General features: G+C 46.6%; 1 protein-coding gene across 1 annotated transcript in view; it reads right to left on the minus strand.

The window, feature by feature from the left end:
- LOC132585859 (guanylate-binding protein 1-like) overlaps positions 1–3,209 on the minus strand; it is a 32,408-nt gene extending 29,199 nt beyond the window's left edge. The window contains exons 1-2 of the mRNA XM_060257735.1: positions 3,015–3,209; positions 1,556–1,683 (exon numbers count right to left, since the gene is read on the minus strand). Coding sequence (XP_060113718.1) covers positions 1,556–1,683; positions 3,015–3,207 — 321 coding nt within the window. The 5' untranslated portion in view covers positions 3,208–3,209. The remainder of the gene's footprint in view (positions 1–1,555; positions 1,684–3,014) is intronic.
- Positions 3,210–14,808: the final 11,599 nt, after the last annotated feature.

Raw genomic sequence — 14,808 nt, forward strand, 5'->3', positions numbered from 1 at the left:
TTTGAACGTGTCAGTATGTATTCTCTAGGTAGGGAGTTTATTTTGCAGCTTTTTATGTTGATCATACTGTATCTACTTCTTGAACTTTGCCTGTCTGAATCTGATCCTGGGTTAGTGGTATAGATGCAGAGCTTTTATCGAGCAGGAACGCACAGGAATGCAGTTCCAGCTGGCTTGGCATCGGGGTGTGTGGCCTAACATGCAAATGAATTCCTGCTGGGCTTTTCCCACAAAAAAAACCCCTATGTGAAACAATGGTGACATCAGGAGGTGTGGTCTAACATGCAAATAAGTTCCAGCTGGGCCTTTTCTACCAAAAAAAGCCCCGAATAGATGTGTTATTATAGGTTTTTGTCTGGGGGGGAGTTAAAGGGTTAAGATTTTGTGAATATTTGACTGCACTTGTATATCATTTTTTTTAAAGTTTAGAACATAAGAGAAACCATGTTAGATCAGGCCAATGGCCCACCCAATGGTTTAGTTTAAAAAAAGAGAATGAGTAAACAAAAGCGAGATACATTCTGCAAGGTCAGTAAACAAATCTTCAGGTCTTGCAGGTTTTCTTCAAAGACATCTTTTCCACATCACTGCATTCTGCATGACCAAACTTTTCTAAAGTACTTGATGCAGTTATGTCACATAAGACTTGCCAACCTTCGGGTGCGGCCTGGAATTACAACTGATATCCAGGGCTGGTGCTAGGCTTTCTGGCGCCCTAGGTGAATCACCCACTAGTGCCCCCCATTAGTAAAAAGTAGAGGGAAAATGAAGAGCCCCAACGTGAAACTTTTCAAGTTTTTAACTTCCTGATTTTTAATTTTAATTGTTCAAAAAAAATGTGATAAGTTATTTAAAAAATGTGAGAATAAGTGCTTGCCGGTCGCACCAGGAAGGAGGGTGGCGGGATTGGATGAGGTGGGAGGCCAAGTCACACATCCGGGAGAGGGGGGTGGCTTGGCTTTGTTGAGGGCAGCTGGGTGATGGGAGAGGACAAGGTGACAGTGGCCAGGAGCCAGAGTCATGCGTCGGGAGGGGGCGCCTAATGGTACCCCCTTGGCCAGGTGGCGCCCTAGGCGACTGCCTGCTTTGCCTACTCTCACGCACCAGCCCTGCTGATATCCAGACAACAGAAATCAGTTCTCTTAGAGAAAATGGCTTTGGAGCAGGACCGGCCCTAGATTGTCTGGCACCCTTGGCAAGGCTAACTTTTGGAGCCCCTCCCCCCGATAATGTCACCAAGTCACATGAGGGGCACCCCATTCGATGCCTCCAGAAGGCTGGCGCCCTAGGCAACCGCCTAGTCTACCTAGTGGCAGGGCCAGCCCTGCTTTGGAGTAGGAACTCTTTGGTGTTTTGTCCCACTGAGGCTCCTTCCTTCCATAGTCCCCATACTCCCTGGGGCTCCACACCCAAAATCTCCAGGAATTTCCCAACCCAGAGTCAGCAGTTCTACACACAACTCACAAAGCCAGAAACCACGGCTGTTTGATTCCACAAGGCAGTTTTGAAGGGGTTGCTCCTGCCCCCATCTTCCCTGCTGCCTCCCTCCGCTCACCTTCTGCACATCACCCAAGCCTTCTGTGTCCAGCAACACCAGCGTGTGGTCGGGCCTGCGGGGGTGAGGGAGGCACCACACCCAGATGCCCTTGGTCTGCCCCTGCACGGTGGCACCCAAGCAGAAACCTGCAAGGGGACAGAGAGAGAGAGCAGTTATAGCAAGGGTGGGGAACCGCCGTCCCGAGGGCCATATGCAGCCCTCAAGGTCACTTGGTGTGGCCCTCGGGGATTGCCGGGCCGAAATGAGCCATGTGGCAGCCTCTCTGGGGCCTGGTTTGCCAGCGAGGATCATGGGGCCCAGCTGCACTGTGTAGCAGCCTCCTCAGGGCCAGGCAGGGATCACAGGGCACAGATGTACTGTGTGGCAGCCTCCCTGAGGCCTGGCTGGCTGGCCAGACTTGCTGCAGGGCCTGGAAAAGTGACTGCCACAGTTCAGTTTGCACTTGATTATCCCAGATGGCGAGGCCTAATATGCTAATGAGTGTGTAACCTAATATGCTAATATTAGGGGATGTGGTCTAATATGCCACTGAGTTCCTGCTGCGCTTTTTCTACAAAAAAGCCCTGGACCTATGCATTTGACTAGGTCGGCGGGCTGTGTGTGTGGGTGTGCCAGATTAGGCTCTCCCCACATGACTTCAAATAGAAAAACAATTATTTGGATTAATTTTGCTGGCCTGAATCATTCTCCCTCGGCAGAGCACTGTTTTTTAAGTTGATAATTTTTTATGGCCCGCAAATGATGTTATAAATATCCATATGGCCCTTGGTATAAAAAAGGTTCCCCCCCCCTGAGTTACAGGGGGGGAAATTCTGTGGTTCAAGCTCTCTTTGGTTACTGTAGTGCATTTTTTTCTAACTCCTTGTTCCCCTCATTCAACTGAAACTAAGCCTAAGCCTAAGCAAACGAGGGTTTGTGATGTCCCTTGGTCACAGTCACTCCTTGATATACCTGTTTCCCCACCTGAAATGCTGAACCCTTACTAGTAGTTATGCATGACTTCACTCCTTGACATGTTGTGGCTGGCTCCGCCTCCTGCAGCAGCCATTTTGTGATTGGAATTCTGGCACAGGTCGGTGAGTGAAAAAGGACCTGCCGAATCAAAAGATTTGGGGACCTCTACTATAAAAAACAGACCGGGGTTCAGGCCACCGGCAGATGAACAGAACAGCAGCTGCAAATTGTTCAGGGGTTGAATGGTTTTGCCATTAACAAGTATTACTTTTGCGTTTCTGGACTTTAAACTGTCTGGAGGGCTTTGGACAAAGGCAGTACATTAAAAATAAACAAAATAAATCACAAAACTTGATGTGGTAGGAAAATAACAACATCATCATCATCATCATCATCATCATTATTATTATTATTATTATTATTATTATTGATTCCCTATGTTGCTGCCTAGCATGATCCATCTCTGCACAGTTTCCCAAGTGGCAGTCATTTCATTTTATACCTTTTCTCTTGCCGGCAAGCCTATTCATGAGGTAGGACTTGCCGGTGCGATAGAGCCCCACGATGGCCACCACCACCACTGGCTGGCGGATATTCAGAAGAATGTGCATGGCTTTCTCGTCCACCACAAGTGTCCCATCAGGTCTATTCTCAATTAGACAGGTGGGACTTTCCATAGGGATCTGTGGAGCCATCACGTAAGGACAGGGGGACCTGCAAAAAGGAAAACAGAGGACCTTAATGCCCCAGCAGAGGGAGCATCTTGACTGAAGACACAATTGTCCAAGTCATAGAATATTTGTGTCTCATTGCGCTGAGGACCTGCACATCTTCTGACATCTGAAAATGGCAGAGATGGCCACTGTGACAACCAGGCTGGGTTCTTGGACTGAAAGACATGTTCTGTGGTTGCTACCACCTGTGGAAAGAGGGCAGGAAGTGACAAACAGCTGCACTGTACGTAGTCTCAGAGGTAGATCCTTCTGGCTGCCCTCGATCCCCAGTGAAGCTGACCACTGAGGCCACCTCTGCCCGCAAAAGTGCAAATGGAAGGAATGAACAGTGGCAGCTCACTGAAGAGTCCAGCAAGTGCGCAAGGGGGTTGCTAGTCGACTTGTATACTTTAATCGGTTATTCTAGGTACATGTCTCCTAACTTTTAGGAACCTAAAAGTGCATTGCATTACCTGAAATCATTCCCTAATTAAAACAACAAACAATGTCATCCCTTCAGTCATATGCATCAGGATCCCCCAACAAAGTGTCCCACTGACGGGTTTGCCAGCAAACGTTTTCTTCATTGACAAAGCATCTCTTCCCAGTCCTGGCTTCTCTCCACCACAATAGAGTAGGAGATGCTTCAGAAGAGGCCAGGAAGCATAGCATTTGTGTCGGAGGGGAACTGCCACTCAAAAAGTGTTGTCACCATTCTGAAGGGGGTTGCCAACCTCCAGGTGTGGCCTGGGGTTCTCCTAGAATTACAATTAATCTCCACAGAACAGGTCCCCCCTGGAGAAAATGGCAGCTTCAGAGAGGGTAAACTCAATGGTACACTATAGACTCTAGGTGAAATTCTCCCCTCCTCAGGCATTGACCCCGAATCTCCAGCAATTTCCCAGGCCAGAACTAGCAACCCTACGCCAGAAAGATGTTCTGCTGCAACCTCCCACCATTATGTAATCAGCTCCCAGCATGCCCCATGGCAGCCATTTTGTGATTGCTTCCCTGTGGCAGCCATTTTGTGGTGGTGCTGAAGGGGAGACCCCTGAATAATTATGAAGACCCCTATAATAATAATAAATGAAAATATGGTTTTGTGCCTTCAAAAGAGAATGTCTGATGCAACATTTAGAGTGACTGTTAAGAGGCCCGTCAGAGGAGCTTCTGCTAAACTGTTAAAACCAGGCAGCCCAAATGGGTGTGAGTCACAGATGTGTATTGATGGCAGACACGTTTCTATAAGGAAACTCCTTGCTGAATAGATAAGCAGACACACTGGAAAACTACCAGGGAGAAAGGGGAGGGGGGAAGTGAATCAGATAACGTGCAAAGGGCCAGCCTGCAGGCTTGCTTTTGCATAAAGCGGATGGTCTGAGAAGTGTGCGGGGTTCATTATTTTTGGGAGCCTTGATGCTCAAATGAACCTTGCTATTGGTGCCAAATAGTAAAATACCTCGTTTTCAATCAGTAAGTGTGTGCCTTGTTATTTCCCTGCTACAGTGCCCACCCCTCATTCTCAAAATTCCAGAAGTGCCTCCAGGGCACAAGAAAACTGGCAACTCCAATCTACATGTTATAAAATCAAACTAGAAAGAGACGGTTTCATATAAGCAAAAGAAATTCAAAGTCTGTAATGGAAGAATAATATTATTTTGATGCACACACACACTGTACTTTATTGCTTCAGCTCAGCCGTAGCCAGGGCTTTTATGGTAGAAAAAGCCGAGCAAGAACTCATGTGAATATTAGGCCACACACCCTGATGTCACCATTGTTTCTTGTAGGGCTTTTCTGTAAAAAAAAAAAAAAAGTGGGAACTTATTTGCATATTAAGCCACGCCCCCTGACACTAAGCCAGCCGGAACTGCGTTCCTGTGCATTTTTGCTCAAAAAAAGCCCTGGCCATAGCAATCAATAAAATGCAAAAAAGAAAGTAAATACAAATAATATTAATATCAAATTAAAATGTCAATAAAAACTATCACTTATAACATCAATAAAACAATAGTACAGATTGGCATACCCTTAAATACACAGAAACATATATAATGATGCTATAGATCCCACCGAAAGGAACTTATTAAACAAATTTATTTGCAAATATAATTTACTTCAAAAATCATATCTGTAACTGACCTACAAGCTTTGCCATTTGTTTCAAACTAAACCTGAAGTGTCAGACAAGCAAATCAACACATAGAGCTCACCCTGATCACAGAAATGATAAATTGTTCAGTCCAGAGATGTCTCAGGGAACAGAAAGCCGGCTGCTAGCTCAGGGACGCCTTCATTCTGGAAGCAGTTGCATAAATCCCTTTCCTTTCAATTGGCCGTTTCTAGGAAATCAGCAGAAAAACAGTTGTGCTGGAGATGGAAACTGAAAGTGCAAGAGCTTGCCTTGTGCTTAAAGAATTTGGGCTGATGAATAGGTCAGCTAAACAAATATTTGTCCTGATCTCAAAGGAGGAAAACCACCGTGACAGTGACGTTATGGGAATGGGAAACCCCACTAAGACAGAACGAGGTCCTTGTGGAGGAAACAGCCTCAGTGCCAGGTTTGGCACCACTGTGCGAACTATATTGCACTGGGGGGGCGGGGGGCGGAGTTTATTCCATATTATTGCTTTTTGTTCTAGATTTGCACAGCTGGCTAGGACTGCTGGTGGAAAGTGACCCTGCCTAATGCTTAGTAGCTTGGTGGAGATGGCAAGGGATGTAACAAGTTGTGGTTTAATTACACTAGAACTCTGCTTTAAAAGAGTTTCACATACACACAGTTTAAGAACATAAGAGAACATAAGTTGGATCAGGCCAATGGTCCATCCAGTCCAACACTCTGTGTCACACAGTGGTCAAAAAACCCAGGTGCTATCAGGAGGTCCATCAGTGGAGCCAGGACACCAGAAGTCCTCACACTGCTGCCCTTCCAAAGCACTAAGAATACAGAGCATCACTGTCCCAGACAGAGAGTTCCAACAATACGCTGTGGCTAAAAGCCACTGATGGACCTCTGCTCCATGTTTATCCAACCCCCTCTTGAAGCTGTCCATGTTTGTAGCTGCCACCACCTCCTGTGGCAGTGAATTCCATTTCTTAATCACCCTTTGGGTGAAGAAGGACTTCCTTTTATCCGTTCTAGCCTGACTGCTCAGCAATTTCATGGAGTGTCCACAGGTTCTTGTATTGTGAGAAAGGGAGAAAAGTACTTCTTTCTCCTAATCAAAAGTACACTTTAGAACCGCCTTCAATTTGTGATGCTTATGAGAAGATATCAGCATCTTTTGAAGTCTTTGTAAATCATATGGATTATGGATTGAACTGTGAATGATTGATTGATTGATGAATGAATGAATGAACTTTATATTGAGACTTTTGATACTGGACTTTATTCTTGTCCCAAAAAGATATTGCATTAATTTCTTATATTGTTGTTAGTTAATTTATTCATGGTTATAGCTCTCTTGACACCCAACTGGGGACTCGTAACTCTAGATCAGGGGTGGCCAACAGTAGCTCTCCAGATGTTTTTTGCCTACAACTCCCATCAGCCCCAGCCATTGGCCATGCTGGCTGGGGCTGATGGGAGTTGTAGGCAAAAAACATCTGGAGAGCTACCATTGGCCACCCCTGCTCTAGATTGTAAAAAGCCCCATGGCACAGAGTGGTAAAGCTGCAGTACTGCAGTCAGAGCCCTCTACTCACAACCTGAGTTCTAACCCAGCAGAAGCTGGTTCAGGTAGCCGGCTCCAGGTTGACTCAGCCTCCCATCCTTCCAAGGTTGGAAAATGAGTACCCAGCTTGCTGGGGGGGAAGTGTAGATGACTGGGGAAGGCAATGGCAAACCACTCCGTAAAAAGTGCTGTGAAAACGTTGTGAAAGCAATGTCACCCCAGAGTCGAAAACGACTGGTGCTTTCACATGGGACTACCTTTACCTTTAACTCTAGATTCCAGCAACACTGAAAGTGGGTGGTTGGGACAGGTTACAGTGTACATCAGGTAGGATTGCCAAGTCCTATCTTGGCTGCAGTAGGGGACTATATTCTATGGTACCATAGAGTTTTACCCCGAATGCTAGAGTGTCCCTAGCATGATGTGCCTTGTGTGATGATGTCACTTCCGGGCGACAGAGTTCTTTGGCAGTGAGGATCCCCCTGGCAACCCACTCTGTGCCGGTGGGTTGGGGGCCCCCAAACCAGGGGATCCCTCACCCCCAGTGGGAGCCCGGGAGCCCTAACATCAGGGGACTGGGGGCGGGGGGGAATCAATCAGACCACTGGTACAGCCATGGCCTCAGGATAAGGAAGGACTGTGTCCATATTTTTCCTAATGACCTCTGGAATGGCAATAACTGTTCCTGTTCACCAGGGGTCGTTTTGTAGAAAAATAGGTGGTGGAGCTCATTAGCATAACTCATTAGCATATGCCGCCACCACCACCCCCAGCCAAAAGCAACCCGATGCAAGAAAGGAGAGCCCCCAGCGAGCGAGGCCTGCTTGGGCTGGCTAGAGATCCAGTCAGCCCAAGCAGGCCACACTCGCCTGGGGCTCTCCTGGGCCACCCTCCTCCCAGTTAAAAGGCCAGCAAGCCACCCATTGCCCAAAATCACATAAGAAGTGGAGAAAGGGTGGCAGGGGCTTCTCCAGGGGTTGATGAGGGCTGCTGGGGGTGTGGCAAAGCCCCTGGTGGCTGGCTGCCTGCCTGCTCTCCTAATCCAGGCATTGTTATGTGGCTGCACCTACTATTCAATGGAGAAAGTAGGTGGGGAGGAAGAGGGGGAACCCCCAGAAAGGTTCAGGAGTTGCGCTCCTGTAAGCTCCTGCTGAATCTGAGGCCTGCTGTTCACTCACCTGGAGGTCTGAGCAGTAGCTGAAGATTAGGGGACAGGAATCCCATGCCATAAAGACAGCTACATGGTTAGAGACGTTAGGGCTTTATTATTCCCACATGAACTTTGGAACTGTCATATGTATTTTTCGTGTCAGTCAATTTCAAAGCAGAACCTTCCCCGTGGCCTGTCTTCTTCTCCCCACCCCCTGAATTGCCTGGCTGTCTAAATGTAAAAATCAAATTATAATTTGAGGGTTTTGTACGACTCCCGGACTGTTAGATTCTCTTTTCTCCAGTTGTATCTGGCTTAATCTTGAATGTTCCTTGCTATTTAATTAATGTTAATGTTCAGGGTTCTTCTAGTCTTCTTTTGAAATCATGTACTGAACTGTACTAAAATATAATTTAAAAGAAATTGAATGCTTATTAAAGGCACAAAAGCCGAGCCAGTGAAAAGATGTCATCTTTTGTAAAGTGATTTCCTGTAACATAATGGAACCCCTGTTTTAAGTGGGTTACATTTGATTAGGAGTGAAGGACAGAAAGGAATTTTAAAAGGCACCAAGTTGGCAATCAAAATATTTGGCAAGAGAAAATAAAATAATTCTAATGTCTGCTTTCGTTAAGCCCTAACTCAACAATTACTAAAATAAAAAAAAGATATTTTGATTGTTCGAGGGGGCTCTATTCTGAAGGAGACAGAGGAAATGGGGCTTGTGTATGCAGATGTTTGCGGACACCTTTTTAATCTGGGGCAGGCTGCTCTTCTGAAATATCTATCTCACTGGTTAGAGAACCATCGTGGGTACTTAGAACACCTCAGCCCTTTCTGTTCAGCCACAAATAACCCAACGTGTAAATGTTAACTGTGTCACACATTTAGAGTCATAAAATACTGATTTTGTCACATATTACAAAATATCCCTCAGAGCTTTTTTTTTTTTTTTGTAGCAGGAACTCCTTTGCATATTAGGCTAATCCCCCCTGATGTAGCCCATCCTCCAGGAGCTTACAGTAGGTCCTGTAAGAAGAGGCCTGGAAGCTCCGGGGGGATTGGCTCCATCAGGGGACTGTGGCCTAATATGCAAAGGAGTTCCTGCAACAAAAAAGCCCTGATCCCCCTAAATATTATATGAATACTTGAAAACTGAGTGGGTTCTTACAAAGTTAGCAGATAGGATTGCCAAGTCCAATTAAAGAAAAATCTGGGGACTTTGGGGGTGGAGCCAGGAGACTTTGGGGGTGGAGCCAGGAGACATTGGGGGTGGGGCCAAGAACAAGGATGTGACAAGCATAATTGAACTCCAAGGGAGTTCTTGCCATCACATTTAAAGAGACAGCACGCCTTTTAAAATGCCTTTCTTCCATAGGAAATAATTAAGGATAGGGGCACCATATTTTGGGGCTCATAGAATTGGACCCTCTGGTCCAATCGTTTTGAAACTTGGGGGGTATTTTGGGGAGAGGCACTAGATGCGATACTAAAAATTTGGTGCCTCTACCTCAAAAAATAGCCCCCCCAGAGCCCCCAATACCCACGGATCAATTTCCTATTATTCCCTATGGGAATCGTTCTCCATAGGGAATAATAGAGTGCCCAGTAGACATTTCCCTCCCCCCCCACGCTTTCTAAAGGGGGGGCCCTCCAAACTAGGGAATCCCCTGCCCCCTCCCTCTCTCACACACACACTTACCAGATCTTCCTCCAGACAACTCTACTTCCTGTGAAAACGAAAGCAAAAGAAAGGGAGGGGCCATTCTCAGAAGCCCTTTCTGCTTCCTGCCCAGCCTTAAAGGGGCAGACATTTTGCAAACGGCTCAGGAGCTCTACAACATGAAGCCTAAAGGTATGTTCTCCCCCCCCTCCACCCCCGCTTCCAGAGTTTTGAAGAGCGGGAGATGAGGCTGCGAACCCAGAAGTCTCCCGCCAGAGCGGGAGGTTTGGGAAGCCTATTAGCAGATCTAAAGCTGCTCTTAAAGCCAACAGTTTATTCATGAAAACAGCAGTATGCATTCAGTGCAAACAAACATGTTTTAAAAATACCCTCTAACTAGGGCTGCCAAGTTCCCAGGCTGGGCGGGGGTTCCCTGGCCCTGGAGGTTCCCAATCCGTGAAGGGGATCCTCCCCCGATGTTGCTGGCATGATGACATCACTCTCAGTGACATCATTGTGCCAGCTGGGAAAACTCTAACGTACAATAGCCCCCCCCCCCCCCGGAGGCTGTGGAGACTTGACAACCCTACCTCTAATGGTCTAACCTCAAATTTGTTTAAACCTCCTGTCCATATCAATGTTATCGCATCTGAAAGCTTCATCAAGAGGCAGATCTCCTTGTTTAGTTTATTAGTAAAGGAAGATCTCAGTTGAGTTACTGCCAGTTTTTATGTTTTTACATAGAGAATTCCCCACTGACAGGACGTGGGTTGGTACTAGGTGTCAAGTCTGCTGTAAATTCTGTTTGTAGCTAAGACACGTCTTTGGTTCAGGAAAAGGATCCTGGGTAAAAACCACACTGTATGCCAATGCTGCTAGCTCGAACTCTCCTTTCCCACCCCCCTTCCCTTGTTATGTAGCAATGCTTTGAAATGGGAATATAGGAACAAGATTGTAGTGCCTTCTCAGAGGAGCGTGGGGGGAAGCTGGTGCCAAGAAGACGCTCAAGGCCGACTCAAGCCTGAGAACGAAATAGTAACATCAATGTGTGAATGTGCCCTGCATAGAGTGCCCCTCCCTTAAGAATCCCTTCGTTGTGTACCTTATATGATTGCTTTATTTGTATACTCGCCAGTCTTTCAATCTTGCTCTATAGTCGAACAACATGTTACAATAAACTAGAAACTTTTATCAAGAAGGTCTCGTTATTGAAACATCAGACTTGACACTAGGGTGGAGGACCATCAAAGAACACACTGCCAAGCAAGGAAATGGCTGACCACCTCTCCTTCTTACTTGCCTTGAATACTCCTTGCTGGGTTCACCTTAAGCCAGGTGCGATTTGATGGCACATTTCCACTGGCCTGAGATCTGGGCTTGTCTTTGGCTTCCACAACAGTTCCTTATTTTTTTTTTAAATCCTTTTATTTTAAAATACTTACCAATAAAAATATCATATATAACTATCATTTAAAACAAACATAGCAATCGGTTAGTAGCCGTTCAAAACAATAGCCATTTTTGATAGTAAGAATTATTTGGCAGAACCTCAAATTCTATCAGGTATTCAACTATACAATGCCACATCTGCGTAAACTTTTCTGCTGAGGCATTGTCAGTGGGCACGTTCAAGGTAGCCGCAATGTTGTGCATAATTAAATAATCCCAAAGACATGTTCTCCAGTTATTAACCATAAGGATATGACTATTTTTCCAGTTTAATGCAATTCTGACACACACAGCTGCTAACAATAGTGTGATGACTTCTAATTCTGTTTTGGGGCAGTAAGAAGAGGGCCAAAAATCTAAGAGTGCCATTTCACGAAGACAAGGTAAGTCGTGTTTGGTAATCTGTTTGATTTTTCTAAATATGTCTATAGGTAGTATAAAGCTTTCCAATGTCCTAATTTTATCTGCCCGGGTAAAATAAAGCTTACCCCAATGTTTTAATTGATCAAGAGCTGATTCCACAATAACTGTAAAAAACATTTCATTAAATTTGTTAGATCAGCTTGTATATTTATACTCAGGGCTTTTTTTGTAGAAAAATCTATTTGCATATTAGGCCACACACCCTGACACCAAGCTTGCTCAAAAGAAAGCCCTGTTTATACTTAAATGGCACCAAGATTGCATGACCCATTTATATGGAAGGAGAAGGAGGAGATTGGATTTATACCCTGCCCTTCACTACCAGAAGGAGTCTGAGAGCAGCTTACAATCTCCTTTCCCTTCTACTCCCCACAACACCCTGTGAGGTAGGTGGGGCTGAGAGAGTTATGACTGACCCAAGGTCTCTCCAGCAGTTGCATGTGGAGAAGTGGAGAAGTGGAGAATCAAACCCAGTTCTCCCAGATAAGAGTATGTGCACTTCACCACTACACCAAAGTGGCCCTGAAGGCACAGTGGGTGGGTAGAAACTCAAGAGGTCCACATATATTACTCAAGGCTATGGTCACTTCTGCATGCTCTCTGTGAGTTACGGGTATCTTGGAGGTAAGGTTGCCAATCCCCAGGTGGGGGCAGGGGATCCCCCGGTTTGGAGGCCCTCCCCCCGCTTCAGGGTTGTCAGAAAGCGGGGGGAAGTGAGGGGAACGTCTGCTGGGAACTCTGTTATTCCCTGTGGAGATTTATTCCCATAGAAAATCATGGAGAATTGATCCACGGGTATCTGGGGCTCTGGGGGGGGGCTGTTTTTTGAGGTAGAGGCACCAAATTTTCAGTGCAGCATCTAGTGCCCCTCCCCAAAATATCCCCCAAGTTTCAAAATGATTGGACCAGGGAGTTCAATTCTATGAGCCCCAAAAGAAGGTGCCCCTATCCTTCATTATTTCCTATGGAAGGAAGGCATTGAAAAGGTGTGCCGTCCCTTTAAATGTGATGGCCAGAAATCCCTTTGGAGTTCAATTATGCTTGTCACAGCCTTAATCTTGGCTCCACTCGTAATGTCTCCTGGCTCCACCCCCAAAGTCTCCTGGCTCCACCCCCAAAGTCCCCAGATATTTATTGAATTGGACTTGGCAACCCTACTTGGAGGTGCTTCCAGCCTCCTTCACCATGTCACAAAAGGGGTGTTTTTTAAACACCACTCGTTTGAAAAACAGACAAAACCTGCCATTCAAAACCTCTTTTTCTTTCACAGCAGAGCTTTCCCTAAGCTTCCTCCACAGCAGTTTGAGCGCTCAAAAACAAACAAAAAAAAGGAATAGATACAAGGATAAAAGACCACACAGATTAAAACTGCATGTGAGTCACACAGGCTGTCCAGTTCAGTAATCTGAATTTGCAGCCATAAGTGTTACCTCCAGGGCTTTTTTTGTAGAAAAAGCCCAGCAAGGACTCATTTGCATATTAGGCCACATCCCTGACATCACTATTATTTCACACAGGGCTTTTTTGGGGGGGGGGGGGCGGGTAGAAAAAGCCTAGCAGAAATTATTTGCATATTAGACCACACACCTTAGGCCAAGCCAGCTGAAACTGCATTCCTGTGTGTTCCTGCTCAAAAGAAGCCCTGGTTACCTGTAAACTGAGTTAGTGTGAGCTAATTCAGTTTTTTAGCCTCTGGCTAACACATTTTTGTCAGCTCAGGAAGAATGGCCCAGAGCCAGGAGAAGCAAGTGGGAATAGACCAAGTAGGAGTCGCCTTGGCCGCCGCTCAGCCCCTCTCCCTGTGTCCACTGCCTCCCTTTGTTTCCCCACGCCTGCTACTGTTAACCGGTTTTGGAGGCCAGGGGGGCCTTGAACCTGAACAATCACCAGGCATAGACTTCTTTGCTCAAAATCCGAAGGTTTATTTGTAAAAAGATAAGGTACATTCGCAAATGGGAAAGAAAGAGATCTCAGGCTGAACTCTCTTTCTTTCTGTCTTCTCAGCATAAGCTGCTGTTTTTAAAAGCATTTCCCCCCCTCCCCTTTTCCTGCCCTGCTCCTGTGGCCACAAACCGGCCTACGACGCAAGATTCACAATCTAGACTCCCGAGACCCCCTCCTTCCCTCACATTCTGCATTACCTCATTCACACTAATCTTTTCCCACGAAGCAGTAGCCTTTTGCTATCTGCTCATAGCACAAAGCCTCCCGTTCTGAACTTTTTATCTTGAATTTTCAAGGCGACGGTTTTAAGAAGTACATCTCCCCCTATGACTCATCCCCAGACCAGAGCCAAACTCCCTGTCAGCAATACAAAGCAACAGTTCTATATCAATAATATGTGTGTGTAATATATACAGTGATTATGAGTAACGTACACAACGGCCCTGCATCCAAGGCTTCCTTCTGAGTGAACAGGACTTTGGCCTAAATTATGCTCAACACTACCACTTCCTGCCGCGAGCACTCAGCCCAGCCGTCTGCTTTGAAGAGAGTCGGTTGAATAGTTTTCCCCTTCAAAATGGATAGTTTCCCCCTCCCAAATGGCTAGAACGTCCAGGAAAACCATAGAGTTTTCCCGGAAACGCCTAGAGTGGTCACTGTGTGACGTTGCGGTGTGATGACATCACTTCCGGGTAACATCATCATGCCTTGGCAACCCTATTGAGCACTGTAAATAAACTGTTGTTTAGCTGCCTGAGTCCTCATGTCTCCTTGGTCATGGTTAAGAGGTATTTACTAATAAGGAAGACAGGGGTGGTTGGGTGCTCTGGGCTCTCCCATGCACACCCTTACCAGAGTGATGGCAGCCAGTAGCAGGCCCTCCTAGGCCCCTGCTGTGTGACAAGCTCTGTCAGAAAGAGGGATTTTGCTGGAAATTTAACAATACCGGGTAGGGTTAGGGTTGCCAAGTCCAATCGAAGAAATACCCGGGAACTTTGGGGGTGGAGCCAGGAGACTTTGGGGGTGGAGCCAGGAGATGTTAGGGGTGGAGCCAAGATCAAAGCGCCACAGCCGCAGGTTCCCGCGCCGCAGCCGCCGCCTGAGGAGAAAGCTGTCCCTTCCTCCTCCTCCCGCTCGTCCTCCCCGTCCCTCGGCCCTGCCTGAGGCTGGAAGCCTGGGTGAAGCAGTGCGGTGGCGCGGGCATGAAGAGCGGGGCCGGGGGCTCGGGGCCTCCTCCTCGGCCTCCGGCGCTGCCGCGCTGCTGCTGGCGGGGCTGT

This window comes from Heteronotia binoei, chromosome 17, assembly GCF_032191835.1.
Source record: "Heteronotia binoei isolate CCM8104 ecotype False Entrance Well chromosome 17, APGP_CSIRO_Hbin_v1, whole genome shotgun sequence".
In the NCBI taxonomy this organism is placed as follows: Eukaryota; Metazoa; Chordata; class Lepidosauria; order Squamata; family Gekkonidae; genus Heteronotia; species Heteronotia binoei.